General features: G+C 39.6%; 1 protein-coding gene across 1 annotated transcript; it reads left to right on the top strand.

Moving 5' to 3' along the window:
- Positions 1-4,663: 4,663 nt before the first annotated feature.
- Positions 4,664-24,047, top strand: LOC122639481 (inner centromere protein). Its single transcript, XM_043832351.1, is given in 4 exon segments — positions 4,664-4,794; positions 4,875-5,033; positions 5,035-5,226; positions 23,674-24,047. Coding segments are annotated over 4 exon segments (693 nt in total). The 5' UTR covers positions 4,664-4,716; the 3' UTR covers positions 23,938-24,047.
- The last annotated feature ends 485 nt before the right edge of the window (positions 24,048-24,532 follow it).

Genomic DNA, 24,532 nt, shown 5'->3' with positions numbered 1-24,532 from the left:
ACTCTCGTAACCTGACTATTTACCCTGAATCTCTGATCAGACCATATGGAATCACGTAACCCTTTCCGCTTATCCCAGATGGGGCTACACCCATTGGGTCCTAGGCCTTAATCCTAGGTGGCGACTCTATTTCTTTATGAAGTATGATCCCAATCTCTATGATGATATGTCGGAACGATATGTCGTTATTCATCAAAGCCAATCCTTGTCAACATAAGGTTGAGGAACCCTCGTCCTGAGGACCACGGTACTTACAACCCCCATTCATGCATATGCACCATACAACGAGTATCCAATGTGTAGTCAGTCATGTCGGTAGACATCAACTATTGGATCACAATGATTGCATGAAATATAAAAGCAATAGTAAGTGCCTCTTAGATATAGGAAAAAGTAATTACTGAAATCACCTTGCGAATACAGTGGCAGTAAACCAAATCGGGAATCCAATGGATCATTGTTCAACACAATTAAGTGCCCACATTTATATTTTCATACTAATCTCTATTATGGAAATACACAATGCGAAAACCCTAGAATAGAGTGCTCAAAACTGTCCATAGTTGTTAACATGTAATGGTAAAAGTAGGAAATTGCACATTATCGAAATAATTACAACAAGCACATGAATATGAAAATGTATTAATTAATTTAATAAAATTAAATTGGGTTGTATGAACATACATCAAATGCAAATAATCCAACAACAAAATCAAGAATAAATCCTAAGAAGTTTGTGCACATGTGAAAATACCAAAATACCTTAGGTATAAGAATGACCTATGGAAGGAAAAACATGAAATGAAAGGGGAAAAGCCCCACACTAGAAAAACAACAATGAAAATTTATGAAACATGATAGAACATGGCAAAAATCGTCCATGAAACATCATGAAGGTTTTTAGAGAATCAAACCGAAGATAAAAGTCGAAGCTTGAAAGTGAAGTACACATATGCTAAAATTTGTCGACTGAACAAAAAATTAAAAAGGTTGCAAAAAGGGTCAGAAAAATCCCAAGAAATCACTATAGAAAGGTAAGACGTAGATCTAAGATTGACTTCAAGAGATCTGAAGAAAACTACAAGGAATATACTGAATCATGCTTTCAACCATGGCACAACGCCACTGTCTTATTGGGCAACAATGAGGTACTCTCACTTATCAAAAGATATCTGATTGTGTAAATGAAATTAAATGAAATCGAAGGCAAAAGAAAAAAGACTCACCTCTCTTCAAATCGTGAAGGAGGTAAGAGGGTTGAAGCAGACTAAGTTCAGGTTAGAAACGTTCAACTCGGGACACTGCAACAGACTTGCAGAAAACTCTCTCTCTCTCTCTCTCTCTCTCTTTTGGGCTCTAATTAAGAACTTATGAGAACTCTGAAAAACTCAACAAAGATCCCCTTACAACATGTAAGGAGATTTTTATTTATAGCCTCGTGTATTACCTACAGCCAAGGCAAGTATTCATTATCCCAACTCTTAGAGAACTCCTTCGTTCTAAGGGGATTGGCGGGTTTTGAGCTTTAGATGGATAAAACTACATCAATCAACTTATCAAGGGTTTGGGATGAAACCGAACATTTATAGCAACCTCCATCATGTCCTCTATGGTTTCTAAAAGAGTCTAAGTGAGTTTTAAGGTCGGCAAAGACAAGATAAGGTACCTGCAAATCAAAACTCGAAGAGCCCATAATTTTGAAAATATCCAGAATGGATAAAAAATGTATTATGCCCGCTCAAAATGAGATTTTTCCGGCATCGGCTAGGGGCAAGATGGTGCCGGCCTCAACTACTCTGGTGTTGGCTTCAGTCAATTCACTCACTAGTTGAGACTGGGCCCCATTCAAGTATGAAACTGAACTAGAAGGGGTCTTAGTTCTTAAGGGTTTTGGGCTTGGTCTTTTCTGTGCATGGCAATTCAATTTCCATGATTTTTAAAACACATTGTTAGACAATTTTAAAGAAATCCTGAACGTGGGGATTTGGAATGCTACTTGGGGCCTGGGAACCTCCCGAGCTATAAATAATAAGTCCCACGCTCTTTCTGGACATATTTTTGAGGGGAGGAAATGAGGTCTCAATAGTAAGTAGGAAAGAGAACCATTTGGCACTTTTTTTTAATCCTGTGAACTCTCTAAAAGAATTTGGGCCGTGGGGAACCCTGGATTGAGGACTAAGCACCTTGTTGAGTTATGCCAATCCATTCTTAATAATAGTAAGCTTCATATCTTGACTTGCCATTTTTTTGTGTGGTATGCAGTATTCATGTCTTTTATCTGGTGGCAATTTATTAGGTTCTTTTCCTTAGGATTACACCAAATCCAATAGGCATTTTGAATAGGGATGTAAATGAATAGTCGAAAATCCAAATTTGATTTGCATCCGTACACATTTAGGGTTATCCATATCCAAATTAATATCACCTGGAAAAAAATTCTATTTGATTCGAATAGATAACTCTAAATATTAAAAAATAAATAACTAATGATCTTGAGGGTTCTTGAAGATTCGATAGGTCCTAGAGAATGAGGAAAAGAGCTCAGACAATTGAGAGACATGGATTGAGTGTGAATCATATTTGCCAGGGAGAGGAAGATCCGGGTTATACAAATTAGGGAGGTAAACGAATAGTCAAAAATCTGAATTAGGTTCGCATCCGTATCCGTTTAGGGATGGAAAATTATCACCTCCAGTCCCTGTTCAGCCCAGTTCCCCAGTGCCTCTAATAAGGGGGGTGGACCCCACCCGGGCAGGGGTAGGATGGTCATTGCCCCCTTATTAGAGGCACTAGGGGAATTGGAGGGGATAAAGATCCGTTTAGGGATATCTGTATCTAGTCAAGGAATATCCAGATCCGACCTGTTTACATTTCTAACTGAAAATAGAAATAGCAGTTTTCAAGACATCACCCTCCATAAACAATATGGAATCACTTTCTATAATACACTCTGATTGGCTTGGCTTCCAGACACATGTAAGTGATGTTGGATCCGATCAGCTTCCAATGGAATTTATCTGAATTAATTCGTCAATATTCAGTTGAGTATCATCCATTTCTATGACATACCTTTTCCATAGACAATATGTAGTCACTCTATATAATACACCTTGAATCTATTTTGAAATTTTTTTTTTTTTTAAGAAGCCACGTTGCAATTGAATATAGGATTTATTAAATCAATATTTTTAACCTTTAGATATTACTGCAATCTCAATAATTAAGCTTAGTCTCCTTCCAAGAGAAGATAAGCAAGTTTGGGGGGCTTTATGGAATGGTATTTTTACTATCAAGTTGGCTTACTATCTTTTTGGTGAGCATTAATGATGAAAAGACTCTCATGGGTCCATCCACTTCTCACTTACATCAATGGGACCAAATTCCTGCGATTGTTTGGAAGTGCATTTGGACACTACAAACTTGGCCAAAGATAAAATCATCCATGTGGAAAGCTTGTAACAATGGTTTAGCATCGGGTGAATGCCTTTCTTCTCGCCGTGTTCCAATAGATCCTTCTTTTCATGGATGTGGTGTGGCCAAAGAATCGATAGATCATCTCTTGTTCGAATGCCCTTTCGCCAAAGTAGTATGGTACGATAGTCCTCTATCCTATATTCCTCTATCAGATAGAACACCGAAATTGTCGGAATGACTGAATAGTTGGGATCTATTGATATGCCAAGACAAGAAGGTTGCTCGAGAATCTCTCTCCAATGCTTCTTTTATATGTTGGTATTTGTAGCGTGCTAGAAATGATGAAATATTCAAAACAAAGGAGTGGACACCAATTGAGGTGATATCTGCAGTTGAGAGAGCGTTCCATGAATTCCAATAAGTTATTATCTCTCCAAACCGTTCTTAAAGTAATTTGGGTGCCAATTCAAGCCATGATAATGACCGGTGGAAGGCCCCACCTTTGGGTGTTATAAAGGTGAACTGTGATGCTACAAATCCACAAGGAGATGCTGCTGGTGGCCTAAGCATTATCTTTAGGGATCACATTGGTCACCCTCTTAAGGCGCTCTCTATTTCCTAGTTCTTATCCTCTGCAATCCAAGGAGAAGCTCTAGCAATTAGAGCAGCACTTATGCAAGCTTGTGACCTAGGAATCACAAATCTCCTTGTTTTTGATGATGTTCGTAAGTTATGTTTTGATTTTGTATTTGTTTTTTTTTTTTTTTTTGTTCCACGGGCTATGAATGTAATTGTAGATGCCCTGGCAAGGAAGTCCCTATCTATCATGACAGATTGACCGATCTCCACTCCGTAGTTTGATTTTGTTTGTCTGAAGCCACTGGCTATACACATGGTTCTTATCATAAAGAACTTAGAAGTAGGATCACAACATATTTTTTTTTTTGGGGAAGGAGGGTTCTCTGCTCGGCAGCGTGACAAGCGTGAAAGCAGCATTTATGGGGGTAGGTTGTCATTTCGCCTTCCTTTGTCTCTGGGTGCAGGTACCACGGTGCCAGACAGGGTTCTTTTTCCTATTTGTTTTTTAAAGAAACCATGATGCAATTGAAAATTAAGTCTATGGATGTTATTTTCAGAAATATGGGATGTCGGGTGTTATTATGGGAAAAGTGAGGGACCTGTAACACAATTTGTTCTTTTTCAGTTCCCGCTAGAATTGCGTGTGTTATATATAGGATTGACTGTTCAAACACTCGACGTCAAAATACTCTCCTCAACCGAAACAGAGGCTCGCTGTCAATTATGGCGCTATCATCTGCTTTCCAAGAGAGGCTTCTGCAGATGGAGGAAACCAGAAACCAAAGGCTCTCTCTCCTTCAGGTTTGAAAAAAATTTGCCGAACCTCAATTTTCTTCTCCTTTCGAGAGAAAAAGAACCCTAAATTTTGTGATCAAATTCAGGCGGAGAAAGAACTTCAAAGCAAGAAATCTCTGCTGCTGGAATCGAAGTTTTCGAACATCAGATACATGGAACAGCGTTGCCTTATACTTGAGCAGAAGAACGCGGCATTGAACTTCAAGATACTAGGTCACAGGTCGGAGATCTCGCGTCTGGAGGCCAAAGTACCAGTCGACGTTTCAACAATTGAGGGATCTGAAGAGTGAGGTGGAGGAGCTCGAGGATTGTGAGAAGGAGAAGGACAGGTTTTATGTAATGAAGAGATGTGACATGGAGGATTTCAAGGGACAAGTGAAGAGATTCGTTTTGGAATCACGCCAACAAGTGCAAGATCGGAGGCGCAGACTTGATGAGGTGAGGTTACGATTGAATCTCCTAGTTCTGATACCGTTCATATGAGTTGTCTGATTGTTGTGGCAATGTAAAAAGTAAATATTTGCTGTGGTAATCTGTTCGTATTCTGTTTTTCTCTTATTCAAGAGGTATGTCTAATGGCCGATAATGACTGATCAGTTAGGTAGTCTGTTCGATACTCCTTCCAGATCCCAATGCTTCTCTAGGCATTGTGCCGGTTTACATTTAATCTAACAGAAGAATGACTGAAAATGATTGTGTCAATATTATTTAGAGAAATAAAAAGGACACTTGGATGAACTTTAATTGAGCAATGCTAATTCCACTTATGGTAGTAGAAAAAGAAACCTACCTCATGCATCTCTAAAATACAGAATTCAAAATTATGTCGCGGCAGATTTCATTTACTGAAGTAGGAACTGAGTGTTTGTATGTCTTTAGTTGCAACATCTCCACCTTCCAATTCTATCCATCTTAGTTATTTTTGCTGCCATTTTTGCTAATATCCACTTGGCCTATTTCTCAATGCTCCTAGTACCCAGTCAGATGGACAGAAATTCAGGCTTCTCCATTAATATTTAGGATATGATCTGTGAACTGTCATGTGTGAATGCGATATAATTGGTGCATCAGACGATGGGAGGAAAGTTGAAATGTACAAATGAGTTAATTCAAGGAAGAGAACAAGAAGCCAGAGCTGAGTGAGGAAGAAGAAGAAAAGAAGAGAAGAGAAGAGAGGAGAAATGAGAGAGTCGATTGTGTGTGTTGAGTGATTCTCAACACACATATTAGCTTCATTAATTAACTTCTATAAATTACACAGGCCTCCCTAGGGAAGTAAATGAAAATAAGAAAAAGAAAGAAGAAATACAACTTAGTCATGTCTTATAACAAGACAGCGACAGAACTACCTTTATACAATAAATATTCTAAGAACTCTAACAAGGAAGTGATATTCAAGGTGAAAGCGATGCTAGCAATTTTTGTTAATAGAGAGGGAGGATTAGATTCTTTGTGGAGAATGAGGAATAGCTGCTGCTTTTTTAAGACCTATGTAGAGGTATCTGAAAGAATTCTTTGTACTAGAAATACAAATTTGACATTTGTCGCAAAAGGTGTTAAGATTGCAAATTACAAGTTCTTTTGTTTTATAGGTTTGACATTTTTCCTGTGACTTTAGTCATTGGCTTGGATTCAGATACTGGGATCTTATATCCTGTCTTGAATATTGAATCATGTCTCTATTTCTAATTACCTGTCTATTGAAAGGAGACAATGAAGAAGTACTTGTTTCATTTCTTTGTCTCCTTATAGGCTAGAAAATTAGGCTCAGTAGCTTCCTCTAAAGTGTGAATGCTAACTGTTAGCTTGTCTGTAGACAAATGCCTGTCTCCTGATCAAGATCAGTGTTTAACATCTTCTTGGTTTGATCATATCTCCATGCTTCTTGCAAAGGTGATCTCCCAGACGGGGGGAGGGAGAGCTGTGCATGTGTATGTTCCATTTCTTGTGGTTCTATAAGGTGCTAAGAAGTTTATATGGGAATAGAAAAAAGGCTTCAGACAGAAAGACAACAAATGTTCTCTTATTAGGAAATAGTGGCATTTCTAGGGGGGCATTCACTGTAGTGGCATACCCTACAATGTAATCCCTTTTAGTTTCTAGATCACAAAGTTCAAGTCTGCTTTCTCCGTACTTCAACAATATAATGTTTTTGCTATTGCATTATAATTGTCAGCTCCTATTTAATGAAACAATGAGTATGGCTTCAGTTCATTCAACTGGTTACCCGAGTACAGAGGAAAAAGATGTTGGAGATGAGGTTTTCCTTTCCCTATTGATTGTCTTTATCATCCTATATACATCTACTTGACCAAAGCTTATCCCAAGTCCCAACTAGTTGAGGTTGGCTGCACATATTCCTCTCTATCAGGTCCATATCTTTTGTAAATTGGAGGTTGTGAAGGTTGTTGTTGTCATTCTTGTAGTTTTCGTCATTTTCTCTTTTCCATATTTAAATTTTAAGAAAACGAAAAGAAAGAGAAGAACACGCACATAAGACAAGATTTACATGGTTCACCCCCAAGAAGGAAGGCTACATCCATGGCCGAGTGATAGAACGATTCCACGTGAAAGCAAATACAAACCCTCACTCTCACATCTCTCAAAAAGATAACAATATATAGGAAAACCTTTACCCAGAAAATACAAAACTACCCCTAGAGATCCACCCAGTCTGGTTCGGACCGTAATAACATAGGGTGAAATACATATCAAATTAATTTCAATCCAACCATTAGATTGTTCTGGCATTTTGGAGATTGGATTAGATTGCTGAAACAGAGTTTCGATCCAATTTTTAGATTGTTTTGTTGGTTTGATTTGAATTAATTTGAGTTTCCCTATTTTCTGGATCTCAGATTCAGAAATCACAGTTTTTCAAATTACCTTAAATCTAGCCGTTGGATCAATCCCATCTTTTAAAAAGTTCTTATTCTCTATATTTGTGATTGTTTCATAGAGTTTGGCTCTCATCTGAGAGGGTTGAATTTTCTCTGTTATTGGGTTGAATATCTCAGTTGGGTTAGTTTGGGATCTTGTCCGAGTTGTTAAATCTTTCAACCTCCATCAAATTAGTATCAGAGCTATGGCTACTCTGAATACTAACCTTGTAGGTGACCAGGGATCTATACAACAATTAATTGATATGGTCAAGAGTCTGATTGACAAAGTGAATTCGATGGAGCAACAGTTGAATAGTGTGACACATGGTGGAGGGTTGAAAGAAAACTTCCCAGAAGAGATTCCAAGATAAACTCCACTTGGGAAACCCCAATTCTGACTGAAAATCAAAACCTCTTAGAATATCAACAAACTTTAGGAAACAATAGCCAATAGAAAGAATAGGAGCTTTTCAAAAGATGGGAACAATCTGATTAGTGTTTTGGGAGTAATTTAGAAAACAATGATCTCACGGGCGGAGATCTCAGAAACAATGAAACTTAAATTAAATCTAATCGACCAGTAGATTGATCTGAAATTTAGATCAGACCTCATTCTTGGTAGTTTAACTCAAATGTCAAAGTCTTATAGCAATCTATAGCAATCTAACAACTGAATTGAAGTTAATTTAGAAAACTCTAAATCTGAAATACGAGAAACAACAGAATATGGTGAATTTTAAGTAACCTCAGAACCAGGGCTTAGAACAGCCCAATACCCAGGTCGAGTTCAAGTTCTGGGACCTCCTTTAAATCCCCAAAAGTAGGGCCAGGTCTGATTAACAGATTAACCAGAAGTTACAAATCTTTATAAGCTGAAATAAGAACAGAAACAAGGGATCCACAGAGGTTAAAATCAGAGAATATAGAGGAGATTAACAGTTAGGATTTCAAGTTCTGGGACCCCCTTTAAATCCCCAAAAGTAGGGCCAGGTCTGATAACAGATTAACCAGAAGTTACAAATCTTTATAAGCTGAAATAAGAACAGAAACAAGGGATCCACAGAGGTTAAAATCAGAGAATAGAGAGGAGAATAACAGTTGGGATTTAACACTGATACTATCTAAGAAATCAGAGATTCCCACTCAGTTAAAATCAAACCTGAAACAACCAGTAACAACACTCGATTAATGAGGAAACAATACCTATTTTGTGTAGAAAACAGAGAATGAAGAATAGTGTAAATTACATATGGTTTCCCACTGTCCATGGCTTCTCACCAAGGCTTCCCACCTGAGATGGAATCGCGCAGCTCCATTGCTTAAGCAACTTTATTAATTCCAACGTATCTAGCCAAAGGGCTATTACAATCAATTTAAAGAGAAACCTAAATCATAATCCTAACTTGAATAGGAAAGTAATTCCTAGCACTAAGTAACCGTAAATAGTCGTAATAAAGATAGGTATCTAACCCTAAAAGAATGCTCACACGCAAGTGAGTATTTTTTTTAAATAAAAAAAATACTTAAATAAATAAAAGCCTATTAACTAACTGAGCCCCTAACTAGGCCTAAACTAAGTCCAAAAATTGGGCCTGCTTAAACACCATCGGGCTGGGCCTAGTTCCCCTTGAACTAGGCCTAGTTCTCTTCTTTGTTCCTGCATCAACTCTCCCCTACTTAAAAGGAACTCGTCCATGAGTTTTGTTAAGTCGGGAGCTAATCTTCATATGATGCACATCCGTCTTCAACCTGTAGCAAAACTCTGGCAATTCATTGAAGATACAAATGTAGTCATTTAAGCAAGGGGTCCGTCCTTCGAGGTACTTCGGGGGAATAACAAACTCAACGTGCTCAATCTTAACATCTTCAGACTTGTCCATGGGGTCATCCATGAATGAATCTTCATCCGTTTCAGCTTCAGATTCAAGCTCTTGGTGTTTTTCCGTATCAGTCTCAAGCTCCTCACTGGTTTGGGCCAAATATAGGACATGAATGCCCAAAACACCTTTGTCATCTTCATCTTGTTAGAAACCAGAATCTGAATAAACAAGTCAAGAGGAGAAGAAGAAGAGATTTGTTTCATGTTTTATCTTTGAAGGAAATACATCTATTTATAGATGGTCCATAATAACCATCTACAAGCAAAGTCACCCAACACCCACCTACATTTGACAATGGAGGAGGCTAAATATTACCCCTAACATCCTAAATATCCTGGAATTACAAGTAAGGACGGCAAAAGAAGAAAGTTGCATAAAAACCCAAAAAACCCAAAATGTAAGACAAAAATACCCCTAGGCTTTCAACACATCTGATGGCTGATATTCAGGATCATAATCGAGGAAAATTCAATCATTGTACTCAATATCTTCCTCAACATCTTTGGCAGCAACGAAAACATTTGCAGTCCGTGTCTTTTGTGGACAGAATTTGGCAAAGTGCCCACATCTTGTTGCAATGATAGCACTTTGTTTCATTGTTCGCGTTCATTGGAGCTTTCCCTTTGTCATCATATGAAAAAGTATCTCCCGGTTGACATCTGAATGGTGGTGGTCTCCTATACTTCTCGGTTTGATTGCCATAAGGTATGTCGAGAATAGTCAATATATCTTTTACTTCTAGTGCTTGGTCATAACAATCATGAAGATCATAAACAACAGTCATTCCCATTGCCTTCCTGATCTCTGGACGTAGCCCAAGTTTATACCAAGAAATCAGCTGCATGTCATCTTCTTCAATTCCCAGATGTGACAACATACCATCGAACTTGTATGTGTAGTTAGATACAGACATTGCACCCTGGTGTAGTGTATTCAACTGATTAAGTAGATGAAGCACAAAAGATTGTGGAAGATACTTGCTCTTGAGATCAGTCTTCATGTCATCCCAAGTAGTAACAAGTGTGCCTCGTTCTCGGTTCCGATTCTCTTGTATTGTCACCACTCTCTGGCTAGTCCTACAAGCCTTGTCTTGATCAACTTGATTTCCATTGATCAAACCAGTCAAAGTAATCATCTGCTGCATTCACCCAATCAAGAAATAACTATGGATCAAGATTTCGGTTGTATTCCTTTACCAACTTCACCTTCACATTCTGGTTGTCAAGTGGATGCGTCTGGTTCATACCACTATCATATGGTCCTGTATTATAATCCTCTTGGTAGGTGGGATTATTGAAAGTTTCTGTGTCGTAGCCTTCCCTGGTTTTGATTTGTATTATGATATGTAGCCGGTGTAGGATAATGCTTGCCCCTGTGATCTTCTGGAGTAGGTAGTTGGGGTGGTGTTGCATTATGTTGTAATATGGGTTTTAATCCCACATTGCTTAGATGTATTCTCTTCATATGATTTCAGTATTATAAATAAATCTGGGCTGTGATCACTTAGATCAAGCCAGTATTCACGGAATTGCACATGGCATCAGAGCCAACAGTATTCCGGGGATATGGGAATTAAATTTTTTTTTTTCTTTTTTTCTTTTTTCTCTCTCTCCTCTCCTTCGTGTTTCTGCCCTAAGGCCAGCCACCACCGCTAGCCTCCTCCACCTCTGCCAGCCCTCCGCTACTACCGGCAGCCTTCCGCCAGCCCTCGCCACCTCCGCCGGCCCTTCCTTTTTCCCACCAGGCCTTCCCACCCCTTCCGCCACCACCGCCAGCCTTCCCTAGGCCACCCCCTTCTTCCGCCTCCACCGCCAGCCCCCCCTCTCGCCTTCCTTTCTTTTTCGCGAGAGGGTCTCCCTCACCTTGCCGTTATTTTTTTTTCCACCCTTGGTGGTGAGTTGACTCCCGCTAAGGGTCCTTTTTTTTCCTCCGTATGATTTAATTATTTTTGGAGGCCTTGTTTCTTGAGTTCTGCGATTTTTCCCTGCCACCATGCCTGACGCTTCGGAGATCACCTCTGCTTCTTCTGGATCTGATGGTTCGTCGCAACGTGATTTTATTCCGTTTCCTGTGAACACCATCAAGTTAAATGGAAGCAATTATCTTATGTGGTCTCGCTTCTGTTTATTTGCGATTGGTTCCCGTGGCTTGTCTGGCTACATCACGGGCACCACGGTCAGGCCTACAACGGCTGGTTCTGCACAGGATCGCTGGATGAATTTTAATTTCTTGGTCATGTCATATTTGGTTAATTCCATGGACCAAGACATTGCTAGACGGTACCTTCTTCTTGACTCGACTGCGAAAATATGGAAGCCAGCCCAAGATACTTATTCTCAAGTTGGGAATGTTGCCCAATGCTATGAACTCCGTAAAAAAATTCATTCTACCAAACAGATGGAGTTGGCACTTTCTCAGTATTACAATACTATGTGTACGATGAGGCAAACAGTTGGATTTTCTAGGCACCTTCACTGCTACCATTGATGTTGATGCCACGGCCTATCGTAAGTGGGAAGATGGTTTACGAGTCTTTGATTTCTTGGTAGGGCTGAATATTGAGTTTGATCATATCCGGTCAAATATTTTGAATCGGGAACCTCTCCCCACTCTTGAACAGGCCTATGCGATCCTTTCGGCTGAAGACAGTCGACGAACAGCCATGGTTCACCTAGTTACTCAGGTGAGATCAGCTCTTATTTTTGGGTCACAGTCTGCCCGTGGGGGCTCTTCCCGTTCTGCTAGCATTGATCGGTCATCTGGTGATCGACCTCCCATTAAATGCGATTAATGTGGGAAGGAATGGTATACGAAGGACCGCTGTTGGAAACTTCATGGTCGCCCTGCAGATACTCGCGGCCGTGGTAGGGGTGGTTCCAGTCAGTCCAATAATTCCCATGCTCATCAGGCAACTACTGAGGATCAGCCTGATCATTCTCTGTCACAGGTTATAGAGGATTTGCAAAATTTGCGTGATATGGTGACTCGTTTGGATTCATCTTCGACATCTGTATCTCCTTCCATGGCTGCCTCGACTCTATCTCTGCCTACTAATCCCACTACACCTTCTTCCATAGGTATTTCATTTGGTGGGAATTGTACCTCGGTTATGCCCGATTCTTGGGTAATTGACTCAGGGGCAACCGACCATATGACCGGTTCTTCCTCCTGTTATTCCACTTATTTTCCTTTATCTGGTCATAGTAAGGTTCGAGTTGCTGATGGGTCTCTTTCTCCTATCTCGGGAAAGGGATCCTTACAGTGTTCTTCATCTCTTACCCTTTCCTCTGTGTTACATGTTCCGAATTTTACTACTAATTTGCTTTCCATTAGTAGCATAACTAAGGATTTAAACTACAAAGTAACTTTTTTTCCAACCCATTGTTTATGTCAGGACTTGGAAACGGACAGTACGATTGCACGTGGTAAGGTGGTTGGTGGTCTGTACGTGCTTGACGGTTCCCGGGCAGCTTTGACATCTCAGCCTGCATCTTCTGATTTTGATTCTGCACTCTTTGAATTGAATAACTGGCATCGTCGTTTGGGCCATCCACCGTTTAGTGTTTTGTCCACTTTATTTCCTAGTTTGGTGAAGAGATATAATAAACATAATTTTTCTTGTGATGCTTGCACTTTGGCAAAGCAAACTCGCAACATTTTTCCCATTTCTGACAATAGAAGCTTGCATCCTTTTGGATTGATACATTTTGATGTATGGGGCCCTGCCCGTTGTGTGTCTAGCTCTGGATTTCGGTGGTTTGTAACTTTTATTGATTGTTTCAGTCGGACAACTTGGGTATATTTGATGCATAGTAAGAGTGACGTCTTTACCTGTTTCACTTTATTTCATAAGATGGTCGAGACACAGTTCGATGCCAAGGTCAAGATTCTCAGGTCCGATAATGGAAAGGAGTACATGGACGGTGCCTTTCGGTCTTATTTGGACAGCCATGGGATCATTCACCAAACCTCTTGTGTTGAGTCTCCCGCTCAAAATGGGGTGGCTGAACGCAAGAATCGCCATCTTTTGGAGGTTGCTCGTTCTCTTATGTTTACTATGGCTGTTCCTCCTCGTTTTTGGGGTGATGCTGTTCTTACAGCCACATATCTTAACAATCGCCTTCCCTCCCGTGTTTTGGATGGTCGTTGCCCCTTGGATGTGCTCTATGGAAAATCAACCTTTGTTGTGTCTCCCAAAGTCTTTGGTTGTGTCGTGTTTGCTAGGAATCATTATGTACACGGCAAATTTGATCCCAATGGACTGCGATGCATATTTCTTGGTTATTCTGCTACCCAAAAAGGGTATAAATGCTATCATCCTCCTACCAGGAAAGTGTTTGTCACTATGGATGTAGTATTTCGGGAGTCTGAAGCTTACTTTAAACAGCCGGAACCTCTGCAGGGGGAGATTATAAGCGGTGAAGAGGTCCCGCTGATTGCTCTGCTAGACATTGAAATACCTACTATAGAGGATACCTCTGTTGAATTCGAAGAAGGGGTTACTAGTCAAGAACAGGAAGTGGGACAGCTACAACAAGAAAAAATTGTGTACACTCGGGGAATTGATTTTCCTCTGGACGGCCCTCTATACAAAGAGACCACCACCATTGATCATACTCAATCGGCATTTACTCCTGCTCCAAGTCTTGCTCCTAGTCAGATTTCTGGTAAGCCCCCTATTGATCCCAGTCTTGATTTACCCATTGCTGTTCAGAAATCAAAGAGAAGTTGTACATTGCACTCTATTTCCAACTTTGTGTCATATAACTCACTAACTCCTGCTTTCCATACCTTCATAGCTTCTTTATCCTCTGTTTCCGTCCCTAACAACTGGCAGGAGGCTATAGCCGAACAGAAATGGAAGGATGCGATGAATGAAGAGATGCATGCCCTTGAAAAAAATCAGACCTGGGATTTGGTGAGTCCTCCACCTGGAAAAAGACCTGTTGGTTGCAAATGGGTCTTTGTAGTGAAGCACAAGGCTGATGGCTCAGTGGAGAGATACAAGACAAGGCTTGTTGCCAAAGGGTTTACTCAAACCCAAGGTATTGACTACCAAGCGACCTTTGTTCCTGTAGCAAAGATGAATACTGTACGGGTTATTATCTCTTGTGCTGCGAATCGAGGATGGGAACTTCAGCAACTTGATGTGAAGAATGCCTTCTTGCATGGAGATTTAGAAGAAGATGTCTACATGGAGATACCTCCTGGTTTTACTTCTTCAAAAACTCAGGGAAAGGTATGTAAACTGAAGAAGGCCCTGTATGGTCTGAAACAGTCACCTAGGGCTTGGTTTGGCCGGTTCCATAAGGCTATGATTGCTTATGGGTTCAAGCAGAGCAATGCTGATCATACGTTGTTTGTGAAGAAGGTAGGACAGCAAGTGACAATGCTGATTGTCTATGTTGATGATATAGTGATCATAGGCAGTGATGCACAAGAAATACAGAAGTTGAAGGCTTATTTGAGCACCGAGTTTGAAGTCAAGGAATTGGGTAGATTAAGGTATTTCTTAGGGATTGAGGTTGCCTATTCAGCTAAAGGCATATCTCTCTCTCAAAGGAAATATACCTTAGATTTGTTACAAGAGACAGGGATGCTTGGGTGTAAACCAGCAGATACCCCCCTTGAGCCCAACACACATTTGAAGAGTAAGGACGATGACCTGGTGGACAAGGGCAGTTATCAGAGGTTAGTTGGCCGATTGATCTACCTCTCACATACTCGGCCGGATATCACATTTGCTGTAAGCCTTGTCAGTCAATACATGCATGATCCTCACTCTTCTCACTTGGAAGCAGCCTATAAAATTCAGTTACCTCAAGTCATCTCCTGGAAAAGGAATCTTGTTTTCTCCTCATAGCCACCTCCGGATAGAAGCATACATTGATGCAGATTGGGCTGGTAGTCCTGATGATAGGAAATCCACATCCGGGTATTGCACATTTGTTGGAGGAAACCTAACTACTTGGAGAAGCAAAAAACAAGCTATTGTAGCTCGATCTAGTGCTGAAGCTAAGTTCCGAGCTATGGCCCAGGGTATTTGTGAACTTCTTTGGCTCAAGGGGCTGCTTCAAGATTTGGGGATGGTTACTGATCTTCCAATGCGACTCTACTGTGATAGCAAGTGCGCAATCAGCATTGCACACAATCCGGTTCAACATGATCGTACCAAACATGTTGAGATTGACCGGCATTTTATCAAAGAAAAGTTGGAACAAGGGATAATCTGTATCCCATTTATTCAGTCTAGTGATTAGTTGGCTGATATCCTCACCAAAGGAATCAGTCCTAAGTTATTTTTTCCTATAATTAGCAAGTTGGGCATGTTTGATATGTATGCACCAACTTGAGGGGGAGTGTTGTAATATGGGTTTTAGTCCCACATTGCTTAGATGTATTCTCTTCATATGATTTCAGTATTATAAATAAAGCTGGGCTGTGATCACTTAGATCAAGCCAGTATTCACGGAATTGCACATTAACTTGTTGTGATACCGTGTTCAGCTGTTGCTCCATCGAATTCACCTTATCAGACACTCTTGATCATCTCAATCATTTCTTGCATTGATCCTTGATCTCATGTAGGGTTATTGCTTGGAGTAGCCATAGCTCTGATACCAATTTGGTGGAGGGTAGAAAGAAAACCTCCCAAGACTAACCCCACTTAGATAAAAAACCCTAAATCTGACTGAAAATCAAAACCTCTCAGAATATAACCAAACTTTAGGAAACAATACCCTATAGGAAGAATAGGAATTCCTCAAAAGATGAGAACAATCTAATTAGCAGTTCGGGAGTAATTTAGAAAACAGTGATCTCAAGGGCGGAGATCTCAGAAACAGTGAAACTGAAATTAAATCTAATTCGACTCATATATTGGTCTGAAACTTGGATCAGACCTCACTCTTGATAGTTTAGCTAAAATCCCAAAGTCTTGTAGCTATGTACGGGCTGGACCTCACTCTCAATAGTCGAACTCAAATCCCAAAGTCTTTTAGCAATCTACCGACTGGATTGAAGTTCATTTGAAAACTCTAAATTGGAAATATGAAAAACAGCCGAATATGGTGAATTTTAAGTAACATCAGAACCAGGGCTCAGAACAGCCCAATACCCAGGTCAAGTTCAAGTTCTGGGACCTCCTTTAAAATCCCCAAAAGTAGGGTCAGGTCTGATTAACAGATTAACCAGAAGTTACAAATCTTTATAAGCTGAAATAAGAACAGAAACAGGGGACCCACAGAGGTTAAAATCAGAGAATATAGAGGAGATTAACAGTTGGGATTTAACACCAATGCTATCTAGGAAATCAGAGATTCCTACTAGTTAAAATCAGACCTCAAACAACCAGTAACAACACTCAATTAATGAGGAAACAGTACATATTTTGTGCAGAAAACAGAGTAATGCAAAAGTCGACCTTGAACCAGGGAAACCAGCGGGAGATCGTTGCAGCCAGGATCAACACAACAAGGGTGAACAAATTGAATAACTGAAACTTTCTTGCTTTTTGTTTTCTGTTTACATATGAATAAGAAGAAAAAGAAGGGGATATATAAGGGGGATAAGGAGATTCGGCTCTCTCAGCCCTGGGCCTCTCACCCTCAACTTTCTCAGTTGATGAACTACACCTGTCTCAGGCTGAATGGTTGCAAACAAGCAAAACTTTTCATTAATGAATGTCTCCCATTACAATCGATTGTGGCTGTATATATAGCCTTACAATTGATGACAACAAAGGAAATATCTAAAATAGGAAACTAACTAATTGAAATAAAACTCCTAAACTTGCTGGCTAAGAAACTAACAAATAACTTCTTTGTCCAATAAAAGTAACAAAAAAGAAAACTAAGATCTACTAACAATAAACCTAACGAAGTAAACAACTTGCTGCCTAAGAAAACAAGTAAATAGAAACTAACTAAACTAAACTAAATAAGAAACTAAAATAGGAGAATATGCACCCAAATTACTGTTCTCGTGAACAGTGTCACGTGAACAGTAATTCGTGAATAGTATTTTCTTACTTTTATTTTTGTCCTCTTCTTCAAGCTCTAATTTGCATCAACTCGCCCCCTCTTAGGAAAAATTCGTCCTCGAATTTTGTAGATTGTTAGGGTGATTTTAATATGGTGCACATCCATCTTCAATCCATAGAAAAATTTGGGTGATTCCTCGGATGTACGAATGTAGTCATTGAGGCAAGGACGTTGCTCTTCAAGGTATTTCAAGGGGATGACAAACTCCATGTGTGCCACTTCAACGTGTTTGGATGTGTCCACGGGGTCGTCTTCTACCATTGTGTTCTTGACCTCCACATCAATTTGATGGCTGAGCTTCTCAACTACGATCTCAACCACTGGTGCAGCTTGGTCTACTTGAATTTTGTTAGCTATATGTTCTTGAATTTCTTCAACATTGACCGTCTTAATAGAATCTTCTGTTGGTGCATCAGCCGTTGGCGAAACTTCAATCACAGTCGCTGCCACTTGCTTTTGAGTTGATATGTTCGGCGTTCCCTGTGGTTGTACCATCGATGTTGTCACCTTTGGTTGTAACCCTTTTAGAATAAAACAATGGTGTAGATGGTGTCGATCAGGTAGAACACGTGTTGTTTTTAGGTTCAATCCAACCTTGTTGCTCGTCCAACCAATCACAACCTACTGCAATAAAGCTCTTTGGAGATGGTACCGGCTGACACCAAGCACTGTCATAATATGAGGAACACTCAAATTCAACAAAGACTTGACCTGTAGGCATGATGGAAATCTCTCCTGTTTGAGACAACATATCCACCACGGATTGTAAAATAATATTGTCACGTTGCCTCTCATCAACACATAATATGGCTGTGCTCCCATTGGGTAGACGAACTCGGGTCTTGAAAACGAAGGGAGGTGGATCTATCGAGGCTTGGTTGGAGCTTCCCTCCGCCATAGCTCTGATACCAAATAATGTAAAAGTCGACCTCGAACCAGGGAAACTAGCGGGAGATCGATTGCAGCTAGGATCAACACAACAAGGATGAACAAATTGAATAATTGAAACTTTATTGCTTTTGTTTTTTGTTTACATATGAAAGAACATAGAAAAGGATAAGAATAAGAAGAAAAAGAAGGTTATATAGAAGGGGGATAAGGAGATTTGGATCTCTCAGACTTGGGTCTCTCACCCTCAACTTTCTCAGTTGATGAACTACACCTGTCTCTGGCTGAATGGTTGCAAACAAGCAAAACTTTTCATTAATCAATGTCTCCCGTTACAATCGATTGTTGCTGTATATATAGCCTTACAACTGATTACAACAGAGGAAATATCTAAAATAGGAAACTAACTAATTGAAATAAAACTCCTAAACTTGCTGGCTAAGAAACTGACAAATAATTTCTTTGACCAATAAAAGTAACCAAAAAGAAAACTAAGATCTATTGACAATAAACCTAATGAAGTAAACAACTTGTTGCCTAAGAAAACAAGTAAATAGAAACTATCTAAACTAAACTAAACTAAGATCTACTAACAATAAACCTAATGAAGTAAACAACTTGTTGCCTAAAGTAAATAGAAACTATCTAAACTAAACTAAATAAGAAACTAAAATAGGAGAATATGCACCCAAATTACTGTTCTCGTGGACAATGTCACATAAACAGTAATTTGTGAATAGTATTTTCTGACTTTTATTTTTGTCCTCTTCTTCAAGCTCTTATCTGCATCACAGAGTATGAGGAATAGAGTAAATTACATATGGTTGCCTTCCAACTTGGATCAGCTTCCCATTGTCCCTGGCTTCTGACCAAGACTTCCCACCTGAGACTGAATCTCACAACTCCATTCCTCAAGCAGCTTTATTAATTCCAACTTATCTAGCCAAAGGGCTGTTACAATCAATTTAAAGAGAAACTGAAGGCATAATCCTAACTTGAATAAGAAAGTAATTCCTAGTACTAAGTAACCGTAAAGAGTCATAATAAAGATAGGTATCTAACTTTAAAGAATGCACACACTTAAGTGAGTGTTTATTTTAAATAAAAAAATACTTAAATAAATAAAATTCTATTAACTAACTAAGCCCCTAACTAGGCCCGAACTAAGCCCACGAATTAGGCCTACTTAAACACCATTGGACTGGGCCTGGTTCTCTTCTTTGTTCCTGCATCAACACAACAAGCTAATACAACATCAACACAATAGCCCATTCTAGGGGATCACAAAGGCGAGCATCATCCTACATTGGCTACATCTCAGAACCATGGAACAAGCCAACGAGGTCTTGTCGAGATCTCGGAGATATCTTGGTTTTTTGAAGGTCCGAGATGAGACAGAGGACGAGTTAAGGAAACAACATCGACTTGAGATCTCGGTATTTTACATTAATTGTATGCTTTCTACTACTAGATTATGTGTAGTATAGGGCATATTAGTACGTCGTAGCCTACCAACCTAGCGTCCGAAGTTAAACGCCTATTTAGACTTTGATATTTCAAAATCTGATAGTGCCATTGTGTTTAAATGGCCCAAAATAGGTTGTATACCAAGTTTCATGACCTAACTAGGTCAAAAACCCACCGAAACTTGGGTTCAAGTTAAAAAATAATATGTACCAACTCGCTGAGATCTCGGCCCAACTTGGTTTTCTGCCTGGCCGAAACCAGGTCTGAAACTGAGACCTTGGACCATGCTCAGAACACCAACAGATACCAGGGAAGACTGCAACATTGGACTTTTACACCACAGGCTCCACCGGATCCATATGAGGCTCATACCAGACCATAAGGTGGTCACAACAACGGCTATCCACCTAGGCCTCCTGATGATAACCAGAAGGTGAACCTAGAGTTGAAGGAATACAATGGGAAGCTTGATCCACAACTGTTCCTTGACTGAGTGAATGCAACAAATGACTACTTCGACTGGTTTGACATGTCAGAAGATAGAAAGATCAAGTTAATCAAGACCAAGCTTATTGGACCAGCCAGAGAGTGGTGGAGAAAACAGAAGAACTGAAACCGAGAAAGAGGCACAACTACTACTACTTGGGAGGACATGAAAACTGATCTCAAGAGCAAGTATCTTCCAGTCTTTTGTGCTTCGTTCCCATAATCAGCTGAAGACACTACACCAGGGTGCATTGTCTGTGTCTGAATACACAAATAAATTTTATGGTATGTTGTCACGATTGGGAATTGAAGATGATGATGTGAAGCTGATATCTTGGTACAAGCTTGGTCTGCGTCCAGAGGTCAGGAAGGCAATGGGAACAACTGTTGTGTATGATCTTCATGATTGTTATGAAAGGGTACTAGAGGCAGAAGATATAAATGAAAAATCTCGACAAACCTTATGACAGTCAAACTGAGGAGTACAGGAGACCACCAACAGCTGCACGACCACCTCCATTCACAGGAAGACTAAGTAACACTTCTTCATATGATGACAAAGGAAAAGCTCGAATGAACGCGAACAGTGAAATGAAGTGCTATCATTGCTACAAGTATGGGCACTTTGCCAAATTCTGTCCACAAAGGCACGGACTACAAATGTTGTTATTGTTCCAAGATGCTAAGGAAGATGTGAATGATGGAATTCGCGTCGAGTATGATCCTGAATATCAGCCATCGGATGAAGATGACAGGGGCGTTTTGGGCATCCATGTCCTATTTGTTGCCTCAGCCATTGAGGAGACTGAGGATAACAAGGAAAACTTCAAGAGCTCGAGTCTGAAGTTGAAGTGGTTGAAGATACATTTGTGGAAGACCCCATGGACACAACTAAAGATGTTGAGGCTGAGCACATGGAATTTGTTATTCCCCCATAGTACCTTGAAGGACAGACCCCTTGCTTAGACGACTACATTCATACTTTCAAGGAACTGCCATAATTTTGCTACGGGTTGAAGAGGGACGTGCACCATATGAAGATTAGTTCCCGACTTAACAAAACTCATGGATGAGTTACTTTTAAGTGGGGGAGAGTTGATGCAGGAATAAGGAAGAGAACCAGGCTCAACTCAATGGTGGTTAAGTATACCCAATTTGTGGGCTTAGTCCAGGTCTAGTTATGGCTTAGTTATCTAATAGTCTTTATTAATTTAAGTATTTTACTACTGGTTTAGGTAACTATTTCATGCGTTCTCCAGGTCATTTTTTGATTTGAGGAGAAAGAATGTGCTTTTCAAAAATGGTCGGAAGAAATGCACCGGGTTTAAATTTAATTTCTGTCTGGCTGGTTTTGATGCAAAAAAGACAAAATGGGATTGGATTTCATCTCATAAGGAAGGAAGGTTAGATACCTTTGACAGGGTTGTAACTTTGGTTGAAATGGGATGGTGTTCAAACTACCGAGATGCAGTCTAGACCTTTTAAGTGAACTCTCATCTGTGTGTGAGCTTCCTCTTAGGATTAGGATTCCTTCTTTTATTATGACTCTTTACGTTACTTAGCGGCAAGAATAACTTTCTTAGTCAGATTAAGATTAGTTTTAGGTTTATCTTTAAATAGAATGTAATAGCCATTGGCTACACATGATGGAAGATTAATACAGTTGACTTATTCAATGGAGCTGTGTGATTCAGTCTCAGGTGAGAAGCTGATCCTAGTTGGTGGAAAACCATATGTATCTTATGTCTATTCTTTTACTCTTTTTCAAATCGATTCAGGTATTGACCCTCCCCTTCATCGATTAGACTTCTGGTCTCAAATTTAGTTCTATGATTTGTCGGGTATTAAATTTCAGATGTGTTTACCATTATTATTGATCAATCCCTGATTTAAATAACTTGCGGTTCCCTTGCTTTGGAAACCAAAATTTCAACCTTAACATTGATTACTGTAGGCTTGTTTAGAAATCAGTTCAACCCATCTTTTGGGGTTTGTAAGGTCTGTCTAAGGGGAGAACTTGACCCAAGTATTGGGCCATTTTGAGCTCTGGTTTTGATGCTACTTAAAAATCTCCTATTTCCTGAGTGTTCTCTATTTCAGATTTCGAGTGCTCAAAAGTAATTTCAATCCAGTCATTAGATTGTTTTGGTATTCTGGGGATTGAATTAAATTGCTGAAACAGGGATTCAATCCAAGTTTCAGATTATTTTGTTGGTTTTATTTGAATTAATTTGAGTTTCCCTATTTTCTGGTTCTCAGATTCAGAAATCACCGTTTTTCAAATTACCTTAAATCTAGCCGTTGGATCAATCTCATCTTTTGAAGAGTTCTTATTCTCTATATTTGTGATTGTTTCCTAGAGTTTGGCTCTCATCTGAGAGGGTTGAATTTTCTATCAGTTATTGGGTTGAAAATTTGAGTTAGGTTAGCTTGGGATCTTGTCCTGGTGGTTAATCTTTCAACCCCCACCACTTTGCTCACAAGTCTTATTTTTGGAGATATAGGAGAAGCACCTGGTTTCCTGGGTTTTTTAACCGACTTGTAGGAACATTTGAGCCAATGCTACTGGATATTTTGGGTAATTGAGTTTTTTTTATTAAATTCTCACATGAGGATTCTTTGCAAAGTATAAGTCATTTGTTATGGTTTCTCTTATATGTTTACCATTTGTAGATAGACATGAGTAGTTTGGATGGTTACATCTCTTTGATAAGTCATAGTTATCAAGGCAACCCAAGGCGGAGGCTCGGTGCCCTAGTGTGCATGCCATGTATTATTTATGCCATAATGAGATCTATAATGTTTTAATGTAATATAGTCAATTTAATGTATATGTATCATTGTTGATTTAATATGAGCAAAACAATATATAATAAACAAAATAGAGGATATAATATTAGCATATTCATAAAAAAACAAAGCAATAAACTAAGAGCCTAATATCATATAATAAAGAAACACAAAGAATCATTTTTACTATAACACAAGCCAATAAACACCGTAAAAAACGAATCACTTTAATACAACACGAAAAAAAAGTTTGCCCAGGTCACAAGGCAGGTCAAGGCAAGGCAATGGCTAGGTGACCAAGGTGTGTGTTTTTTGTGTTTCCACAAGGCGAAAACATGCCTAGGGCACTGAAAAGAGTATAGTCGCCTAGGCAACGCTTTGAAAACTATGTACAGTATACTCTATATTTGAAAAACTCAATCACCCGAGGTTGGTTCTACTTTCTTTCAGCTCAAATCGAGCCTTCAAGAACTTCAGGGCAACAATGGGGTTCTGGTTAATTCAGAGATTGCTGCAGCAGAGAAAAAGAAGGCGGAACTTTTAGCTTTTAAAGAGAACTGGCAGAGAAGATTGGCATCAAATTATCAACTGAAAGCACAATTGCAGAAGCAGCTTCAAAACATTTTACTTTCTCAACAGCAAGAGAGGAGAAAACTGAAACAGAGCAGCGAGAATGAGAAGTCCAAGACAGAAGGCATACAAAAAGAACGATAAATCAGGGAGAACGGTGTGGAGCAGACTTTGTGTAAGTTCATCTTGTACATACCTCTACAAAATCTGTTAGACCCAACCTGGAATGTTTCTTCATTCAGTCTTTCATGGTAGCTCACCTTTGTCTGATGAATATGGCATTTCTCACTACCACCTTTTCTTTTTCCATTTCGATCCTAACTATGAAGATCTATGTCTCTCTCTCTTTCCCTTTTTTTTTTTGTGTTGGGGGGGAGGGGGGAGATCTATGCTCTGAAAGCAAGCCATGAAGTTTCAAACTGCAAATATGTAACTCATGTACATTTGGCTATTGTTAGTGTAATCAAGATACAGTTCAGATCTTACCTGAATGGATATGGGAAGGCAGTGGAAGAGATCAAGAACCAAGTTTTGATTACTAGCACCACTGACACGAACGATCTTTGCAAGGCTTCTCTGTGTAGAACTTCACACCATAAATCCTTGGGAAAAGATGGAATCCCACAGAGAACACAAAGACTTGGAGAGCAAGAGTGAGATGAGAGAATTAGAGTAGTGTATGGCCTTAGGGTTTAGGAGGGTTTATATAACCTCACCTAAGGTCCCCCCTTTGGAGAGT

This window comes from Telopea speciosissima, chromosome 9 (assembly GCF_018873765.1).
Source record: "Telopea speciosissima isolate NSW1024214 ecotype Mountain lineage chromosome 9, Tspe_v1, whole genome shotgun sequence".
Classification (NCBI taxonomy): Eukaryota; Viridiplantae; Streptophyta; class Magnoliopsida; order Proteales; family Proteaceae; genus Telopea; species Telopea speciosissima.
The sequence above is the reverse complement of the archived record's forward strand: the minus strand, read 5'-3'. Positions and strand labels throughout refer to the sequence as shown.